The sequence below is a fragment of the Anabrus simplex genome, chromosome 6 (genome assembly GCF_040414725.1).
Source record: "Anabrus simplex isolate iqAnaSimp1 chromosome 6, ASM4041472v1, whole genome shotgun sequence".
Classification (NCBI taxonomy): domain Eukaryota; kingdom Metazoa; phylum Arthropoda; class Insecta; order Orthoptera; family Tettigoniidae; genus Anabrus; species Anabrus simplex.
The window spans coordinates 80,333,620-80,354,353 of NC_090270.1; the positions used below are offsets into that span (position 1 = coordinate 80,333,620).

Sequence of the window (20,734 nt, forward strand, 5' to 3'; positions counted from 1 at the left end):
TGAGAGTAACATTTGCGGTGCCTAATATCAAACAACCGGGCGAGTTGGCCGTGCGCGTAGAGGCGCGCGGCTGTGAGTTTGCATCCGGGAGATAGTAGGTTCGAATCCCACTATCGGCAGCCCTGAAAATGGTTTTCCGTGGTTTCCCATTTTCACACCAGGCAAATGCTGGGGCTGTACCTTAATTAAGGCCACGGCCGCTTCCTTCCAGCTCCTAGGTCTTTCCTATCCCATCGTCGCCATAAGACCTATCTGTGTCGGCGCGACGTAAAGCCCCTAGCAAAAAAAAAAAATATCAAACATGGACATGCGCCACCTATATCAAAATTGAGTTAAGGATTGCTCCTTATAGTATTTTTAATGCTTTATCTGAATTAGTGGTCCGTGTCTTTCATAAACTAATATTTGTACGTAATTTTTAACATAGAAACATGCAGTTTCTTTCATAATCGGACACCTCCAAACGTAGTTTATATAAAAAACGGACATGAAAGTTTCAGCCAATCAGAGTGCTTCAAGTGATATCCAACTGTCTTGGCAACCAGAGAATTTTTATCGACATCTTAAGGAAAAAAGAGGAGGACTGTTTTTTTAATGTCCTATGATTGCCAAAAGAACCTCGTTTTACCAGAATTAAGTGATCAGTCGGCTTATTATTCCAGACAACACTACTATTACAATCTCTCTTGTTGTAATAGGCACATCTAAAAGCAAACTGCGCATTGACAATGTGTCTCTTTATATGTGGCTGGTGAATGAGGGAAAGAAATTATCAAATGAAATAGCATCAGCGGTTGTCAATGAGTTATGAGGCTTCACTTCAGTCAAGTTGATTGCTGATGGCTGCGCCAGCCGAAATAAAAACGTTAATATGTTGGCGATGCGTGCAAAGTGGCTTACAACGAACGCACCATCCTCTGTTGACAAATTAGAACTGGTATTTCCAGTTACTTGACACTCTTATTTGCCTCCAGATAGGATTTTTGGACTAACCGAGAAAGACCTCAAGAAGATGACCGAAGCAAGTCCTGATGAATATTTTGAGGTGTTCAAAATGTACGGCACAGTGAAAGTGATTGGACAAACCTTAGAACCACTGAATTGGAAAGTACAAGCACAGATTTATCTGAAATCTGCTAGTCAACTTCATTTCAAGATTTCACAATGTAAAAGAATTGTACTCAGATGCACGAAAAGAGGCAATGTTGCATTTAAAGGTGAGGTAGGCTACTATTTGGAAACAGGTATGGGGCGAAAGATCACGAAAGCATGACAGGTAATGAATCCTTTACCTACTGATACTGGCTTGAATGTAAACCCACAAAAACTTAAAGATGTTGACAAATTACTAGGAAAGCACTTCGGAAAATATTGGAAATTAATGCCTCGCTTAAGTGGTATGTCGAGGTCATCAATAAGAACATTTGTAGTGAAAATGAACAAGCTGTTAATGATTGTTTATGAATGTGATTGTTTTGAAGACCGTTGTGATGAACCAGATGTTATTTGCCCAGAAATACAGTGAAGCAAGAACTGAAATGCATGTTAAAAATGTTAACAAAGCACCTTATTTCTTTCATATTTTAATTATATTTCTTTTAAAATGGAAGTTTACTCTCGTGTCTTCCTGCAACTTTTTTTTTTCCAGATATTGGGATAGTTCGTTTCAAAAGTGGACAATTACATGGATGTTTGTATCAAAAATGGAAAAAAGCCAATCTCAGTTTCAGAAATGGACATCGTAATATTTGAACGTGTTTTACATGGACTTAGACTGAAATTCTTAAGTGTCGACCATGATTTTCTTGTTCATAGGACTGGCAATATGACACACACAAATTTTCACACATGTAACGGGTCTTAACATAGAGAAACAAAAATGTGTCTCTACTGAAAAATTAACAAAATGGCTTTTGTCTATGTTTGATACTAGGCACCTCATTTCTTCAAGAGGTAAGTGGTGATATGTAAGGCAAAATGTCAGCATTTCAGGTTTCCAAATGGCAGAAATGAAATATGCAATGTTTAATTCATAACTTTCTTTGTTTGCGCATAACTCCGATACTGTTCAACAGACTGGAACTGACTTGAACGATAGATCCGGTGGCTGTGGTATCGTCTAAATGCATTAATGCTTAACAATGCTCTGCTAGTACTGGCCCAGACCATTTGGCATGAGCGGTAGCGAAGGCAAGTCGCTGCTACTCAGGATGTCTACTTAGGATGCTGCTCTGGCACCGTTTAAATGCACCCCTTTCCTTTCCGGTATTTATAAAGGTGGCCAGTGGCTATGGCACCTGTTCCCCATGTATACTGGCATTAACACCATTAGCCACTGCCACCGGTGGCTGCAACTTGTGGCTTAATACGAGGGCTGATTCAGAAGTCATGACAACGAAATTTTTGTATGTCTACCCCTTACTCAGGTGACCTCCTCAGGCTGCGTGGACCCCGTTCCAGTCCTGGTACTACGTTTCAAATTCCGTGACAGAGCCGAGAATCGAACCTGGGCCTCTGGGGGTGGCAGCTAATCACACTAACCACTACATCACAGAGGCAGACAACAGCAAACTTATATAATTTAAATTTCCCTCTATAAGTTAAGGAGCGAACATTTGTCAGAAAATTCTTGCTAAAAAACTTTAAAAGAAAAAGAGGTCTTTATTGGCCACCTGACTTATTAAGAATAACGATCATTCTCTCGGTTGGTTTGTTGGCAACCCTATGTATTATTGATGTTCCGATCGCATGTAAGTGGTTTAGGTGCGCATAACCTCAGAGGTTTTTAAGTAAGAAGGAGCATTTTCCTGTAATGGAAGGCTGTCGGCAGACGAACGATTAATCATCGTGAGAGAGAGGTTTAGATAATGAGTGAATGAAGCTCCATGTTGACATTTCGCGTTCAGCTCGGGAGCCTGCCTGCTTTTATAATGAATGCCGTGACAAATGATAGGGTAGACTACTTCATCAAGGAGAGGAAAGGAAGTTTGTTAAGTTCGCAATCACTGTATCAGCGGCGTTTCTCACATCTTTCTGGAAAGGTAAAGCGAGACATTCTCTCAAAATAACAACCACTATCGTTCCTGGTCATACAGGTTCTAATTGTAAAATGTTTCAACATTTTTAGAAGTGGTGAAGGATATTCCAAGTGATAAAGTGAGAGAGGAACCTATGATTCTTTGAAGTGTCACATAGTAGCCATACTACTTCGACACTCGCAAAAATAAGAAGTCGAGTTTGAGGGTAAAGAAAAACACTGACAGTCAGTGGGTTTGAAATTCAATCTAACCAACAGAAAAGCACATTTGTAAATCTGGGGGGCTAAATATTTTACGAGGACGAAAGTAATAATAATATTATTTCATTCGCGCCCCGTTAACTACTTTTATAGTTTTCAGAGACGCCGAGGTGTCGGAATTTTGTCCTGCAGGAGTTCTTTTACGTGCCAGTAAATTTACTGACACGAGATTGACGTATTTAAGCACCTTCAAATACCACCGGACTGAGCCAGGATCGAACCTGCCAAGTTGGGGTCAGAAGGCCAGCGCCTCAACCATCTGAGCCACTCAGCCCGGTGGAGTTCGAAAGTAAATTAAAAATAACAATACTCCTTTCACATGTCCACGCATAAAGTGACCTCCTACAATAATTTCTATCACTTACCCGCACTTACGAGTTTACTTGTTGGTTACTGGTTTAGCAGTCGTTGTCATGGAAACCCGGCAAGCGTTCGCAGAACTTGCCATCCTTTCTCTTTACCATGTATCACAGATATTGCAGCGCTATCTGTTTCTGGGCGACTCGAACTACTTACAATACAGCACGGTCGTCTTGCCCGTAGACAGGGCTGGTTTTAGCTTTCGAGGTCCCATTGTCAACTGCCTGTAAATGCGTTATTAGTAAAATAAATAAAAAAAAGGTTGAATTGCCTGTGGAAACTGCCTTCTTATAAAATCCCTTAAGTTTCCAGCTGAGTTATCAATGTTTTTGATCACTAAAATCTCGAAATGAAGTTTCACACCACTGCAGTTCTTGTTCGATAGTCCTATCTATCGATCACGAATTTCCAGTACGTGCAGTTCTGTTCCTGTTTGGTTTGTTATGTGTTAGTCGGGAAAGTCCATGATCTATCCACGTGGTATATCATAACGTAACATAAAATGGATAGAAAATACTTGTCAGGTTCTCAAAAGAGAAAACGTAAGGAGGAGCTGAATAAATAAACATCAGGAAGATGCGTTAAACAAATAGGCTTTTGCACGTGGTCATAGACATAGTTCATTGGAGAAGCAACCGCCGCACTCACTCGACTGGTTTGTTATGTGTTAGTCGGGAAAGTCCATGATCTATCCACGTGGTATATCATAACGTAACATAAAATGGATAGAAAATACTTGTCAGGTTCTCAAAAGAGAAAACGTAAGGAGGAGCTGAATAAATAAACATCAGGAAGATGCGTTAAACAAATAGGCTTTTGCACGTGGTCATAGACATAGTTCATTGGAGAAGCAACCGCCGCACTCACTCGACTGTATGTGAGCTCGAAGAAAAGTAGTACGTCGCATTAATTTTATTTTATATAATTTTATTACATTTAGAGTGTTCGGAAGAGTACGTAATCAAATTAATATATGGTTATAATATATTCTGGTGTAAATATATTCGTATGCTTGTTTATAAAATAGTAATTAAATAATGATAAATGAAGGCACAAGGCGTGGTGTAATACAGAAAGTCCTCTCGTAATGAGGGAAAGTCCCAAGCTGTACAGTGTGGAGACAAGGTGTTGTATCTTCCAGCAATCAGTGCGTAAGTATTCGTAGTGAGAGAAAAATCGCGTGTAGTGAAGCACAAAAGAGGAAAACCACTCAGAAATGACCATAGGTTGTGTATTGTGAATGTGTTCAATAAACTAAGTGAACAGAATCCAGGTTCAGTCGTTTATTCAGAACTTCAGATCTTCGCACTGTTGTCGTATGCGATGCGTAGCACTGTACGTCCGAACACGAGACGTTGACAGGGTGGAGGCGTGACCACCGATAGAGACGATATTACACCCACAGCAAATCACAACTTTTTCTTTGTCGGAGGCGTAGATATAGCATGTTTACATCAGGATTAAACTCCCGTGAAAATAATTATAGATGATAATGTGGCTGTGGTGCCTATGAATGAATACTGTGATACAAGTACAAGGAATACAACAAACATTGTACAGTAAGAAGACCCACAACAACTGAATGTAGCGAGAAGGTAGTGCAGGAAATTCAAAACGAGTTATTGTGGTTAACCGTTTACCGGTATTGAACATGAATGTTTCTGAAACTAAAGTGGCAGTGAACACTCAGTTTCATTTTCAGTGCTGTGTAATGAAAGCCACGGCCGCTTCTTTCCTACTCCTAACCCTTTCCTATCCCATCGTCGCCACAAAACCTGTCTGTGTCGGTGCGACGTAAAGCTACTTGTAAAAAAAAAGAGAAAGACAAAGAAATTAATGTATATTTACAGAAAGGAAGAAAGACCACCAGAAGTACAAGACCTTCGATTCAAACGATACGGGAAATCGGCCAGAAGTTACAGACGGTTGAGGCGCTGCGCTGGTCTTCTGATCCCAACTTCGCAGGTTCGATCCTGTCTCAGTATGGTGGTATTTGAAGGTGCTCAAATACGTCAGCCTCGTATCTTTTCTTTTTTTTTTTTGCTATTTGCTTAACGTCGCACCGACACAGATATGTCTTATGACGACGATGGGATAGGAAAGGCCTAGGAAGTGGAAGGAAACGGCCGTGGCCTTAATTAAGGTACAGCCCCGGCATTTGCCTGGTGTGAAAATGGGAAACCACGGAAAACCATCTTCAGGGCTGCCGACAGTGGGGCTCGAACCCACTATCTCCCGATTACTGGATACTGGCCACACTTTAGCGACTGCAGCTATCGAGCTCAGCCTCGTATCGGTAGATTTACTGGCACGTAAAAGAACTCCTGCAGGACAAAATTCCGGCACTTCGACGTCTCTGAAAGCCGTCAAGAAAGTAGCTAGTGGGAAGAAAGAAACAATAACATTATTATTACTAATTTGACCTCCCGAGGCTGAGTAGACCCTGTTCCAGCCCTCGTACCACTTTTCAAATTTCGTGGCAGAGTCGGGAATCGAACACGGGCTTCCAGGGGTGGCAGCTAATCACACTAAGCACTCCACCACACAGGCGGACTATATGTATTATTGATAGGTTTTTATTACATTTCTTTTGAGGGAGCTCAATTTTGTTTCCTGCAGGCCGGCCCGTATCGTGTTCGGTGCTTCTCTGTCTCATTGACAGCGTTTTGCACGATTCCCAACAAAACTAAACAAATACGCTGTTCAGTAACTGAAAAGCCACCAAATTTGTGAGTTTGAGCACTTTTCGTACACAACTATAGCTGCAGTTACTCGAAGTCGGATTTGCCAGGTAGGGCTATTAAATAACCAATAGTGTCAGTACAGCTTTGGAATATCTGACTCGTTAACTATCGACCATGTAATGTACTGTATGTTAATAGGAATGCTTTGTGTTGTTTCGGGCGGTACCATTAACGCCTTAATTACTTACGATATTTTTGGGAAACCACCTGCACTTATAGTCAGTTCTTCTATCCTCTGTGCAGACAAAACTACCTCAATATCGCAAATTGACATGCAGACAGCCTCTAACCCGCAAGGGCATAGGAATACTTGGCAACCAAACATTCTCATAGGGATTTTGAAAAGGGAAAGTTACCCGAAAAATAAACATGGTACTAGAGTTAAATACATGAAATGTCTCCCGTGTATTGTAATTAGAAATGATAAGTTGAAATGTTATGTTGCACATTTTTTCTTTCGTTTTCGATTTTGGCCATCTAAGCCCCACGGACAGGAACCCTGTGCATTCATCTTGACCCTTCCTTTCTTGGCTTCCAATAGTTCTCCATCCTTTCACTTTGCTGTTTCCTCCTCTCTTGTGTCTAGATGTTATTACCTTTCAAATTCTCCTTCTCCTGGAAACATTTGAAATGTTGTATCGATCTTCTAAAAGTATTGTATTATAACGGCATTATACGGTATCTTCTGTTATTCCAATTTCTGTCATATTCCATTTTATTTACACCTTAGATCCATTGTTTGCCATTATTACTCTAGTAAATATGGTTGAACATTCGTTTTGTCTATCTGATGTTATCCATCCTCATTATGAAAAATATCTCTTTCTGATCGTGTCTGACATCCTTTAATTTTTTTCGTCCTTGTATAGATCTTTATTCCTCCTATGTCTAAACTCTCCTTTCTACGTTTTTAATGGTCCCCGAAACTTCCTCAGTATTTTCTTTTCCTTTTCCTTTTCCTCTATCTTTTCTATTTCACAGGTTTTCATAGAGAACATGCATTCTGTGGCATCCAGACTCTCCAGTTTGATTACTGTGCTGTAGTGTTTGATTTAAGTTTTCCTTGAGACATTCTTCTTTAGTCAGTTGGTAAGCTAGTTCCAGTTTTTGCTCTTGATCTCTTTGTTTCTTTACCGAGTCCACTAATCTGAATTATTTCACCTAGGTATTTACATTTATTAATCTTCTTAATTTTCTCGTACTCTGCTTCCAGTGCTGTGGGTTAATGTGTAATAGTGGTCGTAAATTTAGTCTTATCTGAAGTCCAGTTTTTCCTGCTATTCCTTTCGGAAGGTTGGTTGTTCTAAGGCATTCTCTACAGTGTTCTCCCCAGAAATTTTCGTCAGCCGGGTGGCAGGAATGAGTAGCCGGGTTGGGAATACTACCTAGTCTATATATATAAAATAATAGTTTTGTCTGTACATTGCTCAGAATTGGAAAATAATGGTATTTCTGTATCGGTCATGTCCACAGTAACAAGGAAATGCACTTTTTACTTTTCCGTAATTTCTGTCTGTCTGTCTGTCCGTACGTAAACGCATCACGAGAAAACGGCTGAAGAGAATTTAATGAAAATCGGTATGTGAAGTCGGAGGATGAGCCACTACAATCTAGGCTATAAATAATTTTATTCACGCCGAGCGAAATGGTAGTTTAGGGGAAGGCCTAAAATTTAACTCTCAAATATTTATATTATTAGTAGTCCTATCGATAAATATTGCATCACTAAAGTTATATAGAATTAAATTTCCGATCATTTGTGTCATACATTGTTAGCGTACCGGCTATGATAACACAGATATTCGAGAATTTGTATTTTTGTTGCTAAGTCCATATCAACGCCGAGCCACAAAATGGGTGGACAGAATTGAATGAAAATCGGTATATAGAGTCGGGGAATAAGAAACTACAGTCTAAGTTATAAACAATTTCATTCACCCTGGATTAAATTGTAGTTTAAGGGAAGGCGCCTAAAATTTAATTTTTAAATACCTTATTTGTCCCATCGAAAAGTACTACATAACAAAAGTTATAGAGAATACAATTTCCGATCATTCATATTTTATTCATTTGTACCGTACCGACTATGATAAGAGTGGTATTTCAGAGTCGGAATAAAACTAAAATGAAACTACAATATCGAAAGCGCATAACATTGATCAACAATAACATTACACTGACCATTGTTTGTTGTGATATTCTTTGCCTCTTATGTTGCCGCTCAACTCCGATAGGTGGGATTACTGCTGTGTACCGAGTATAACAGCATGGCTGTATATTGACGGGAAATAGCTGGGGAGTTAGAACACTTTCTTCTTTAGCATGACATTGCTCTGGTTCATACATTTTCTGATATTGCTGGTACGTAACACACTGGTTCATCACAGTATTCCAGCTATTCGATCCCTACACTGACGCGCCGTTTTGAATGAGCAGTGTACACACTTAATGCAGAGGCTCACTTAGTAGTAGTAGCAGTAGCAGTAGTAGTAGTAGTAGTATGACCTGTCTAGAATTAGATGTAGAATTCCGTAGCGAAGCACAGGTACATCAGCTAGTTGTATAATAAATGAATTGTTAACATTTCAAATTATTCCCCTCAGTGCATGTTATTATCACGAACAAGACAGAACAGAGTATTATGAACTTCTGGTGTACATTCTTTTGAAGTGTGGTGCTAGCGAAGAATGTTACGCATACTTTGGAAATAATTTCGCACCAATGATTCCATTATAAATTTGATCAACCTCAGAAGCAGATTCTCATCAATACCGGTATGTAAACAAAGAGTTTTACAATTCTCTGGTCACACTATGCGATGTGGGAATGACAGCACTGATTGATCATTCTTGGAAACGTTCCCGATGAGTTTTCACTCGATGGTTGAACGTTATCAGAGTATAACAGGGTTGGACATCTTTAGTGCAGCACGTCTGGCCGAGGATCGCAAGAAATGAAGACAACTGACCAACAGCCTCCTCGCAGATCATGATCCTCAGAATTGAGGGAACGATAAGAGAAAGTGTTTTCTAGAGGTCATTCATAATCCTGTAACATCGGGTTACCAGTCGGTTGTTGTGGCGTGCCATACAGATTTATGACGTCATGGGGGAAGCAAGTGCTCACATGAGATTCGGCGCAAATTCGGACACCGCTCATGCAAGAAACTACGTGATAGTCAAACTAAATATTTCAACTCAGGTATAATTGACGGAATTATACTAACAGCAGTGAATATTTATCATTTAAAGAGAGCGTTTTATAAAGTATTACATTTTCAATTTGGAACTCCCGGTGACTCAAACATTGTATTAATATTATGTAACTAACATATATGTAAGTTATGTTATCCGGGCGGTCTGTAAAATCGGCGGGGCCCAGTTAAAAGGTCCTAGGGAGAACACTGCTCTATACTTCCAGAGAGGATTGATATGTCATCAGCGAAGACCGAACAGATTATATTTGCACAATACTTAACAATTATCAAAATCTGTACAGTGGCGAATGATGTGAGAAGAAAGACTTGTCTAGTTCAGGACATTGTTTGATTTGTAATTTCTTTTTGCAAGAGACCGTGGTTGTTTCAGGCTGTACAATTCATGCCCGGATTCTTCTTCTTCTTCCTTCTTCTTCTTCTTTTCTTCATGGGGCCTCTAAATATTAGTTCCTAATTAGCGTCGACCTCTAAGATCTTTTGCTACCATGTTTCTCCTTCATTCCCACTTAGATATACCTGCTCCCTTCACAAAGCTGCAGGTTGTTCTTATTGGGTCTTCTTGGATTTTGCATGCCCGGATTACTCCCCCCAATTTTGTGAACACCTTCCACTTATAGTCACTTTTTCTATCCTCTGCCCAGACAAAAATATTTCAAATACCACAAACTGGCATCGGGGACGTCGCCAGGAATTTTATTAAGGAGGCGGGCAGAAGCAAAGCGTACCAAAAAATTAATGAGTTCGTAAGGCATTCCAGAAGGGGGATCTGGTACCCCTGCCGACGTCCATGATTAGCATTGAGATACCCCTAATTCAAGCTGCAGGTTTGACGCTCCCGCAACCGTCTCATTCGTTCTGCATGTGTACTTGTGGTCTTATTCGATCCCTTATTGCGTCTTGTTTCTTCATGCATATGTTTTATATCGGCTTATTAGTCCACAGAAGATGCTGGAAATTGCCTCATCTGAAAAAATGAAAAACTGAGGATCCAAAAGTACCGGCTGCACTTCACTCAGAACCACGCAAAGGTGAGTCTGGACGCTTTAAAGCATGCAAAACAGTAAATTTGTAAGGATAGTGATGCAGGTCCTTTTTGATAATGCTTCGACACGAAGATCTCTTAATTCCCGCTTGCACAGATAAACGGCGTTGAGATTTCGTCAGACTTCGTTCCAGGCTTTCCTTCACTCGAGCAATGTTTTCTGGTGTTCGAGCTCTTTTCGAATAGTCGCGCTTTTTATTTGCTACAGAGCCCATTTTGCGTCTTTTTGCCACTAAATTCGCATTGCACACTTTGCTGAAGGGTTTGCCAGAACACTTCCCATCTTAAACACTTGCGCAAACAGTCCCGCACAGGTTTTCCACGAATCGTGCTTCGTATAACACTCGACAATGTACACGAGCTGTTTCCTCGTAAGCACCATTTTGTGTTGCATTCAACTGGTCTAGGACTAAACACGTTTGCTTCTCTCACTCACACACACGTAATGACACAGTGAGGTACTCGGGAGATGCGAACGCGCAGACATGTGACAGCAATCGATCGGTGCTTCGAAATCATGGTTTCCAGCATTTCCTGTGATGGGCAGTTCTCCTATTCATTAACAAGGCCAATTCCGCGTCATTTTGATATAAATATTTTTCGGGCCAGTTTTATTTAGCACATCCTGTATTTGGACATTTTTGTGAAGTATGTCAAAATTCGCCAGTTCTCTGTTACAAAACCTTCAATATTTTCCTTATTTGGGTTACAGGTTAATTGTTCTGATAGATATCATCGAGAAAAATCAAATGACATCACACTTGCCTCTGCGCGACATGTACACGTACGCACAGAAATAGTGTCCCGTCATAAACAATCAAGACTACCACACTCCAGTACTGAAAAGGGGAGGGAGTGAACGGGTAGTACTGAAGGCACAGTGTGTGTATTGCTATACATCCACCACTGTGTCCATTTGAATCACAACAGTCTTGTAGCAGGCTGTGTACCTGCAGCAATGCGTAAGCGAGGAGGTGACAGGACGCCATGCTTTGTTTATATCGGGACACGATTTCTGTGCATGCGTGTACACGCTAACCTACACCGCGCGGTAAATTAATTTTGACTGCCAAAAGCATACCTTAATTTAGCGGTCATCTTTTGATGACGTTATGCGCAGTAGGTCAGGTACCATGGCATTTACGGCAGTTAAGATTTCTTTTGAGGATGCGAAGTGAATAGTTTGGCAAAATTTCTAGGCAGTTTTTCTCTTTTCGTAGTGAATAAACTATAAAAAAAAAGACTTATGTTAAGGGATACAGGTTTCTCCTCACTTACCCCTGCCGCCTTTCGGAGAGGCACCTGGCTGTTGGACACCTTGTTGACTCCCCGGACTGGACTTTTGTCGTCTCTGGCTGCAATACAAAATACAACAATGTGAGTGTTCATAATCTCCCTCTCATAATGAAAATCATTGTTTATTTTGTGAAGAAACAATGGAAGAGGCGCATTTATTGAGAGTATGCAGGGAAACTGACGCACTTAGAGTTAAATATTTGGGCAGTGAATCTATATATATAAAATAAGAGTTTTGTCTGTACATTGCTCAGAATTTGAAAAGAATGGTATTTCTGTATCGGTCATGACCACAGTAACAAGAAAATGCATTTTTTACTTTCCCGTAATTTCTGTCTGTCTGTCTGTCTGTATGTATGTACACGCATCACGAGAAAACGGCTGAAGAGAATTTTATGAAAATCCGAATGTAAAGTTAGGTGATGAACCGCTACAATCTAGGCTATAAATTATTTTATTCACGCTGAGTGAAATGGTAGTTTAGGGGAAGGCCTGAAATTTTATTCTCAAATATTTATGTTATTAGTGGTCGTGTCTTAATGAAAATCGCTAGACAAAGATGGGAAATAAGTCGCTACAATATAGGCTATACACGCTGACAAAAATGGTAGTTTAGGGGAAGGCCTAAAATTTAATTGTCAAATATTTATTTTATTAGTGGTCGTATCTTCACGAAAATTGGTATACAAAGTCGGGGAATATGTCGCTATAATCTAGACTATCAATAACGTTATTCGCACTGAATGAAATGGTAGTTTAGGGGAAGGCCTGAAATGTAATATATCTATATATATAAAATAAGAGTTTTGTCTGTACATTGCTCAGAATTTGAAAAGAATGGTATTTCTGTATCGGTCATGACCACAGTAACAAGAAAATGCATTTTTTACTTTCCCGTAATTTCTGTCTGTCTGAGTTCTTGGTTCAGGGTACTTACAGGAGTTAGACAAGGCTGTAATCTTTCACCTTTGCTGTTTGTAGTTTACATGGATCATATGCTGAAAGGTTTAAAATGGCAGGGAGGGATTCAGTTAGGTGGAAATGTAGTAAATAGTTTGGCCTATGCTGACGACTTGGTCTTAATGGCAGACTGTGCCGAAAGCCTGCAGTCTAACATCTTGGAACTTGAAAATAGGTGCAATGAGTATGGTATGAAAATTAGCCTCCCGAAGACTAAATTGATGTCAGTAGGTAAGACATTCAACAGAATTGAATGTCAGATCGGTGATACAAAGCTAGAACAGGTCGATCATTTCAAGTATTTAGGTTGTGTTTTTTCCCAGGATGGTAATATAGTAAGCGAGATTGAATCAAGGTGTAGTAAAGCTAATGCAGTGAGCTCGCAGTTGCGATCAGCAGTATTCTGTAAGAAGGAAGTCAGCTCCCAGACGAAACTATCTTTACATCGGTCTGTTTTCAGACCAACTTTGCTTTACGGGAGCGAAAGCTGGGTGGACTCAGGATATCTTATTCATAAGTTAGAAGTAACAGACATGAAAGTAGCAAGAACGATTGCTGGTACAAACAGGTGGGAACAATGGCAGGAGGGCACTCGGAATGAGGAGATAAAGGCTAATTTAGGAATGAACTCGATGGATGAAGCTGTACGCATAAACCGGCTTCGGTGGTGGGGTCATGTGAGGCGAATGGAGGAGGATAGGTTACCTAGGAGAATAATGGACTCTGTTATGGAGGGTAAGAGAAGTAGAGGGAGACCAAGACGACGATGGTTAGACTCTGTTTCTAACGATTTAAAGATAAGAGGTATAGAACTAAATGAGGCCACAACACTAGTTGCAAATCGAGGATTGTGGCGACGTTTAGTAAATTCTCAGAGGCTTGCAGACTGAACGCTGAAAGGCATAACAGTCTATAATGATAATGATGATGAATGATGATGATGATGTCTGTCTGTCTGTCTGTATGTATGTATGTATGTACACGCATCACGAGAAAACGGCGGAAGAGAATTTTATGAAAATCCGAATGTAAAGTCAGGTGATGAACCGCTACAATCTAGGCTATAAATTATTTTATTCACGCTGAGTGAAATGGTAGTTTAGGGGAAGGCCTGAAATTTTATTCTCAAATATTTATGTTATTAGTGGTCGTGTCTTAATGAAAATCGCTAGACAAAGATGGGAAATAAGTCGCTACAATATAGGCTATACACGCTGAGAAAAATGGTAGTTTAGGGGAAGGCCTAAAATTTAATTGTCAAATATTTATTTTATTAGTGGTCGTATCTTCACGAAAATTGGTATGCAAAGTCGGGGAATAGGTCGCTATAATCTAGACTGTCAATAACGTTATTCGTACTGAATGAAATGGTAGTTTAGGGGAAGGCCTGAAATGTAATCTATCTATATATATAAAATAAGAGTTTTGTCTGTACATTGCTCAGAATTTGAAAAGAATGGTATTTCTGTATCGGTCATGACCACAGTAACAAGAAAATGCATTTTTTACTTTTCCGTAATTTCTGTCTGTCTGTCTGTCTGTCTGTCTGTCTGTCTGTCTGTCTGTATGTACTCGCATCAATAGAAAACGGCTGAAGAGAATTTAATAAAAATCGGTATGTGATGTCGGGTGATGAACCACTGCAATCTAGGCTACAAATTATTTTCTTCACGTTGAGTGAAAACGTAATTTAGGGGAAGGCCTGAAATGTAATTCTCAAATAAGTTATTTATGTTATTAGTGGTCGTATCGATAAATACTACATAACTAACATAACTTTAGTTATGTCGTAAGTTAGTAGTAGTTATGTAAGAAATTAAATTTCCGATCACTTATGTCTTATACATTGTTACCGTACCGCATATAATCCGAGCAATTCATGAATTTGGATTTTTGTTACTAAGTCCATATCAGTCCATATCAGCGCCGAGTCACGAGAAAATGGGTAAACAGAATTTAGTGAAAATCGGTATGTAAAGTCTGAGAATAAGGAACTACAGTCTACGATATCAATAATTTTGTAAGAGACCCTAATATCACAGAGTCGAAAGAAAACTAATGTGAAGGCCTGCAATATAGAAAGCAACAATAACATTACATTGACCATTGTTTGTTGTGATGTGCTTTTTGTCTTCTGTTTTCTCTCATCCCCGATAGATAGGATTACTGCAGCGTACCGAGGTTTTCTTAATTTGCTTGACGTCGCACCGACACAGGTAGGTCTTATAGCGACGATGGGATAGGAAATGAATAGTGGTGTGAAAGAAGCGGCCTTGGCTTTAAGGTACAGCCTGGTGTGACTGGTGTGAAAATGGGAAACCACGGAATACCATCTTCAGGGTTGCCGGCAGTGGGGTTCGAATCCACTATCTCCCGGATGCAAGCTCACAGCTGCGCGCCCCTAACCACACGGGCAACTCGCCTGGTCGTACCGACTGTAACAGCCTGTCTGTATATTGGCGGGAAGTAGCTGGGGAGTAAGATAACTTTCTTCTTTAGCGTGCCATTCCTCTGGTTCATACATTTTCTGATATATCTGGTGTGTAACACACTGGTTCATCATAGTATTCGAGCTATTCAATCCCTACTCTGAGGCACCGATTGGAATGAGTAGTGTGCATGTTTAACGGAATAATGACAGAGGAGTGTTCTCGGCAGTCTACGACCTGGTTATTCCAGCTCTGGAACTTTGGACTCTTAGATCGGCACCGTAGTACTGTTCGTTGAAAGTGAGAAAGTGTGCGGTTTTTCATTTGATAGAGTATTTTATATGATAACATCGCTTTCAATCCCTACATTCCTACTGACGTTTTTGTAATGACCTATGTCAAATTCAGTTAGGAAAACCACCAAGTCAGTCTGAGAATCCCGTAGCAAAGCACGGGTACATCAGCTAGTATAAAATAAAAATAAAAACAGAGAAATGATTCTATACAATTATTAAACTGTAAAACAAACAGTGTAGCATTCTTGTATCTAAAATACTTAGGCAAAATGAAATAAAAAACTAACTGAAAGAATTAAGGGTAAGATACATGTTCTACTAAAATATGTAGCACTGTACTACAACTAGGACAAAAAGGATAGTTAAAAGAAAAGAAAAAAGGGATAATAATTTGAGTGAATATAGAGGTTACTAGCTTAAGTATAATATTTAGTGTAGTAAACTCTCTCTCTCTCTCTTTCTTCCTTCATAGGCCTTCTCTATCCTACCGTCGCCAAAAATCTAAATTTGTGCGACGTTAAATTTCCTAGAGAGGAAAAGCTACGAAAGAGACAAAAATAAATCCACACAATACCGATAATAATAATAATAATAATAATAATAATAATAATAATAATAATAATAATAATAATAATGGTACCGTGTGCAGATATTTTAATGTGACGTCGCCTGGCCGCCTGCTCGTCACTTTCGACGTTACGTTTTACTCTAGGCCTACTAGCTACCAGAGTAAACCGAATCTTACCCGGCGACCCCGGATTCGATTCCCGGCTGGGTCAGAGGTTTTTGATTGTAAATGATTAATACCCCTAGCCTGGGGACTGGGTGTTTGTGTCGCCCTTAACGTTCCTTTCCGCACATTCAACACTCTACACTTCCGCAATTTTCAAATACACGCAGGTTCCTAACATATGGTGCAAGTAGGGGCAAAAGGTCTTTCTAGGTCGACGTCCCGAACACATAGCATTAAAAAAACCAAATCTTTCTCGGGCGTCTATGGATGAGTTTTTAATAAATTTTGTAGAGTGAACACAAAATGTGTCACAAGAGATCTTTTACATTTTCATTCATAACACGCAGTCATGGAAACCATGAAGCTGCAAAACCAAAGGGTATTACTGCTGCATAAAAAAAACACGCACGTGGAACCATCTGTGGAGAGCTATTCTGCAACAACGAGCGCCAAACATGAATTAAAAACATCAAAAGGAATCATGAACTTCTCCGTGCAGCGGTGTCACGCCTACCTCAGACCGAGACACGGGTGCACTGACCAAATTTCTGAGCATTATTATGCACGAAACATGTAAAAACCATACATTTTCTTAAAGTAGAAGAATGCAGTTTTCATCAGGAAACAAAAGTAACAAAGTGAAAATTCCGCCCAAATACCTAAATTAGGGTACATTGGCAGCCTCCTTCCCTAGTGTCGTTACAATCTATTTCGGGCGTTTTCATTATAATGTCAGGTCCCCTTGCCTGCTGCAAATCAGAATCGAGTTGGGGTGTGTTCATTTTCATTATAATGCATACCACTGGTCACAAAAACAAGACAAAGAGACCAAGGATAAACACAGCAAAACACAAATGTTTCTTGAAAACTATTAGAGATACGAAAAACATTCATACATATATTCTTTTCAGAGAAATCGAATTTCAGGTACATTTGGTGCACTCCTGTTGATTAGGACTAACCGTTTAGGCAGCGTATTCAATATTAAGGGTCCCAAGCGCACGTTTTCCTCCGACTTGCTTCATATGTTCTTTCTCTACATAGGCCACTTATATGATAGCGTGATAGTAAGTATCTTTTTTTTTTGCTATTTGCTTTACGTCGCACCGACACAGATAGGTCTCATGGCGGCGATGGGATAGGAAAGGCCTAGGAATTGGAAGGAAACGGCCGTGGTCTTAATTAAGGTGCAGCCCCGGCATTTTCCTGGTGTGAAAATGGGAAACCACGGAAAACCATCTTGAGGGCTGTCGACAGTGGGGCTCGAACCCACTCTCTCCCGATTACTGGATACAGGCCGCACTTAAGCGACTGCAACTATCAAGCTCGGTAGTATCCTGTTCAAGAACCAAGGTATCAGCTATAAGACTGCCAAATTTGAGCTTCATCAGTCAAGTAGGTTTTATGTGAAAAGACACAGACAGACAAACGTATAAACTTTGAAATTTATTACTGCTGCCATTCTGTCCTTAAATCACGGCTCTCTCAGGAACCCTTTGATATTCCGGTATGAGACATAGTTTAAGTTACTCGGAAAGATACTATCTTTCAAATTGTGGAAGAAATGTCAAAATCGATCCGGTAGTTTCTAAGATTACCCGTTACATATAAATTAACTCACATTATCTCTTTAAATATTAGAATACTGTAGATAGATTCAATTTTGTAGTTATGTATGAGGTTAGGCCTACTATCAGTGAACGGTATTTTTAATTTCAAGTTTTTAAAATACTTTTATATCTTAGAGGTCTTCGACTTCCTTCTGGTGCTGATTCTTTGTCATCTCCAGTCTTGTATAATCATATTATATTATTTCATAATCAGACAAGAACTTTTTTAAGAAGTCTCTTTTTGTATGCGGTCTACTGTACAGTTCAAGCCATATTACGGAACAGAGACGAGATGACGCTTTAGAGAGGTTTATCAAACCAAAAGCGACAAGATTCATTTTCCGACAAGAACAGTACATAGTTCGAGAAACACGTGTCAAAGCTACGTAATTCGCAGGAAATTGTCTGTTATATATATCAGCGCTCTCGCTCCCATTCAGAGAAGTTCGTAATTAATTTGTTGTTCTGTCCGAGCCATCAGGTAACAAAGGCCTTCTTGATATTGTCTCACATCCCAGTAGGCACGTGTCTCTTCAAGTCGTCTATTCTAACTCAGATGAGGCACTTTAAGGGGTCTGGACGAGTCTTTCAATCAATCAATCAATCAATCAATCAATCAATCAATCAATCAATCAATCAATCAATCAATCAATCAATCAATCAATCAATCAATCAATCAATCAATCAATCAATCAATCAATCAATCAATCAATCAATCAATCAATCAATCAATCAATCAATCAATCAATCAATCAATCAATCAATCAATCAATCAATCAATCAATCAATCAATCAATCAATCAATCAATCAATCAATCAATCAATCAATCAATCAATCAATCAATCAATCAATCAATCAATCAATCAATCAATCAATCAATCAATCAATCAATCAATCAATCAATCCTGGGGTGAATAGCCTCAGACGGTACCATCGCTTCCTTTCTCAGCCCATGCTGGTGGGTTTGATCACGGCCCAGTCGGTATTTGAAAAAGTTATACCGACACGTAAAACGAACTCCTGTGGGACGAACTTCTGGCTCTCAGTGTCCCCGTAACCGTAAAAGAGGAGGTAACGGGACGTAAATTGACAGTGTCTGTCTATGTCTTAGTCCCGTTTCTTTATGCGGGGTCGGAGATAATGTGAGATGAAGTTATATAGCATGTCTTTTACGGCCGGATGTCCTTCCTGACGCCAACCTCAGTTGAGCAGCTAATGAATATGTTGATTGAAAATGGGTAAGGAGGTGGAAGGACTCGACTGTTGCCAATGAATAACAACTGTCCCGGCATTTGCCTGGGAGTGAAAATGGGAAACCACAGAAAACCGTTCTCAGGACAGTCGACGGTGGGGTTCGAACCCACGTGTCTCCCACATGCAGAGCTTGGCTCTATAGTCGTAGCGCGCAAAAAAACGCGGTCACACCGGTCGGTCGTAAATTGTCAATGCTATTATAAATAAACGTATGTTGTGTCCTCAGCCCGAAGGCTGGTTTGATCCTGAACGGATTCACCATCAGTTGTCATAGCTAGCCTAGGGGGCATAAAGAGCCGTATGGAGTGTGGTATTTTCCCGTTGCTTTTCCACCGAGTCAGAACGTGGTGTTACATATCAGTCTATCCAGATCGCAGTAAAGCATACACCAATCGACCCTATGAGCAACATTTGCACGCTATCACAGGGACTGGATGCACAAAGAATTATGTTACTAGTAATTTTCGTATTGCCAAAGCCATGGGAAAGTTTAAGACAATAGAAGTAACATACTTGATCTAGCCATACCAAAATACACAGTTTACTATAAGCACTGTATCGTACCGTGGATAGATCTGGGCTAATTATAGTTATATTCATTAATGTTATAAATAAACAACAGCCTTTGCTGACAGGACCTAGTGTTTACAATGCACTATGTCTTCTGGTATAGGCTAGAGCAATTTTGTTACTTTCATAGATCTGTCTCTGTCTTATCCTTGGCTTTGACAATATGAAAGTGACTGAGGTATGAGCGATGCTAGTAATGCCAATCCTTATGCAGCCAGTCCCTGCTATGAATGGTGTGAAAATGTTTCTCATAGGGTCGGTTGATGTATGCATTTCAGTGGGCTTGGCAGACTGATATGTAATAGCAACTTCTGGCTCGGCGAGGAAAGCAACGGGAAACTACCTCACTCATCATTTCCCTAGCCTCTTCAGTGATGCTTAGGCCATCTATGACAGCTGATGGCAGAGCTGTTGAGGATCCCACCAGCGGCATCGCTGACGGACTGAACATACATACATACATACATACATACATACATAAATAAACAAGGTCAAGAAATTCAGGTACCTGGGAGAAGTAATCCAACTTTGCAGTTCAGGAGAGGAAGCTAATCTAATGAGAATTAGGAAATTGGAAAGATCATTACAACTTACCAGACACTCACATAACAAGAAACCAATTCCTAGAACAGCAATGTTAAGAGACATAGTAATTAAACCAGAGTGCCTGTATGCATCAGAGTGTCTGCATAAGGTCAGAATTGAGGAACTACATGAAATAAATAAAGGAAAATTATTCAAGAAAATCTTGGTTCAAGGCAAGTTGAAAGACAACATAGGGTGACAAGTCGAGAAGGGAGAAGGTAGAGAAGATTACATGGCTGTGAGACCTGGACCATAAAGGCCTGTGACAGAAAAAGCATCGATGCGTTTGAACTGTGGTGCCGTTGTAGAATGCTACTTGTGCCCTGTACCACAAGATGA

At 39.9% G+C, this 20,734-nt stretch overlaps 1 protein-coding gene across 3 annotated transcripts in view; it reads right to left on the reverse strand.

The window, feature by feature from the left end:
• Positions 1–20,734, reverse strand: part of LOC136876128 (pleckstrin homology domain-containing family G member 5) — a 1,197,778-nt gene that overhangs the window by 68,290 nt on the left and 1,108,754 nt on the right. For all 3 annotated transcript variants that reach the window (XM_067149822.2, XM_067149820.2, XM_067149819.2), the window contains exon 8: positions 11,940–12,016. In XM_067149822.2, the coding sequence (XP_067005923.2) occupies positions 11,940–12,016 (77 nt within the window). The remainder of the gene's footprint in view (positions 1–11,939; positions 12,017–20,734) is intronic.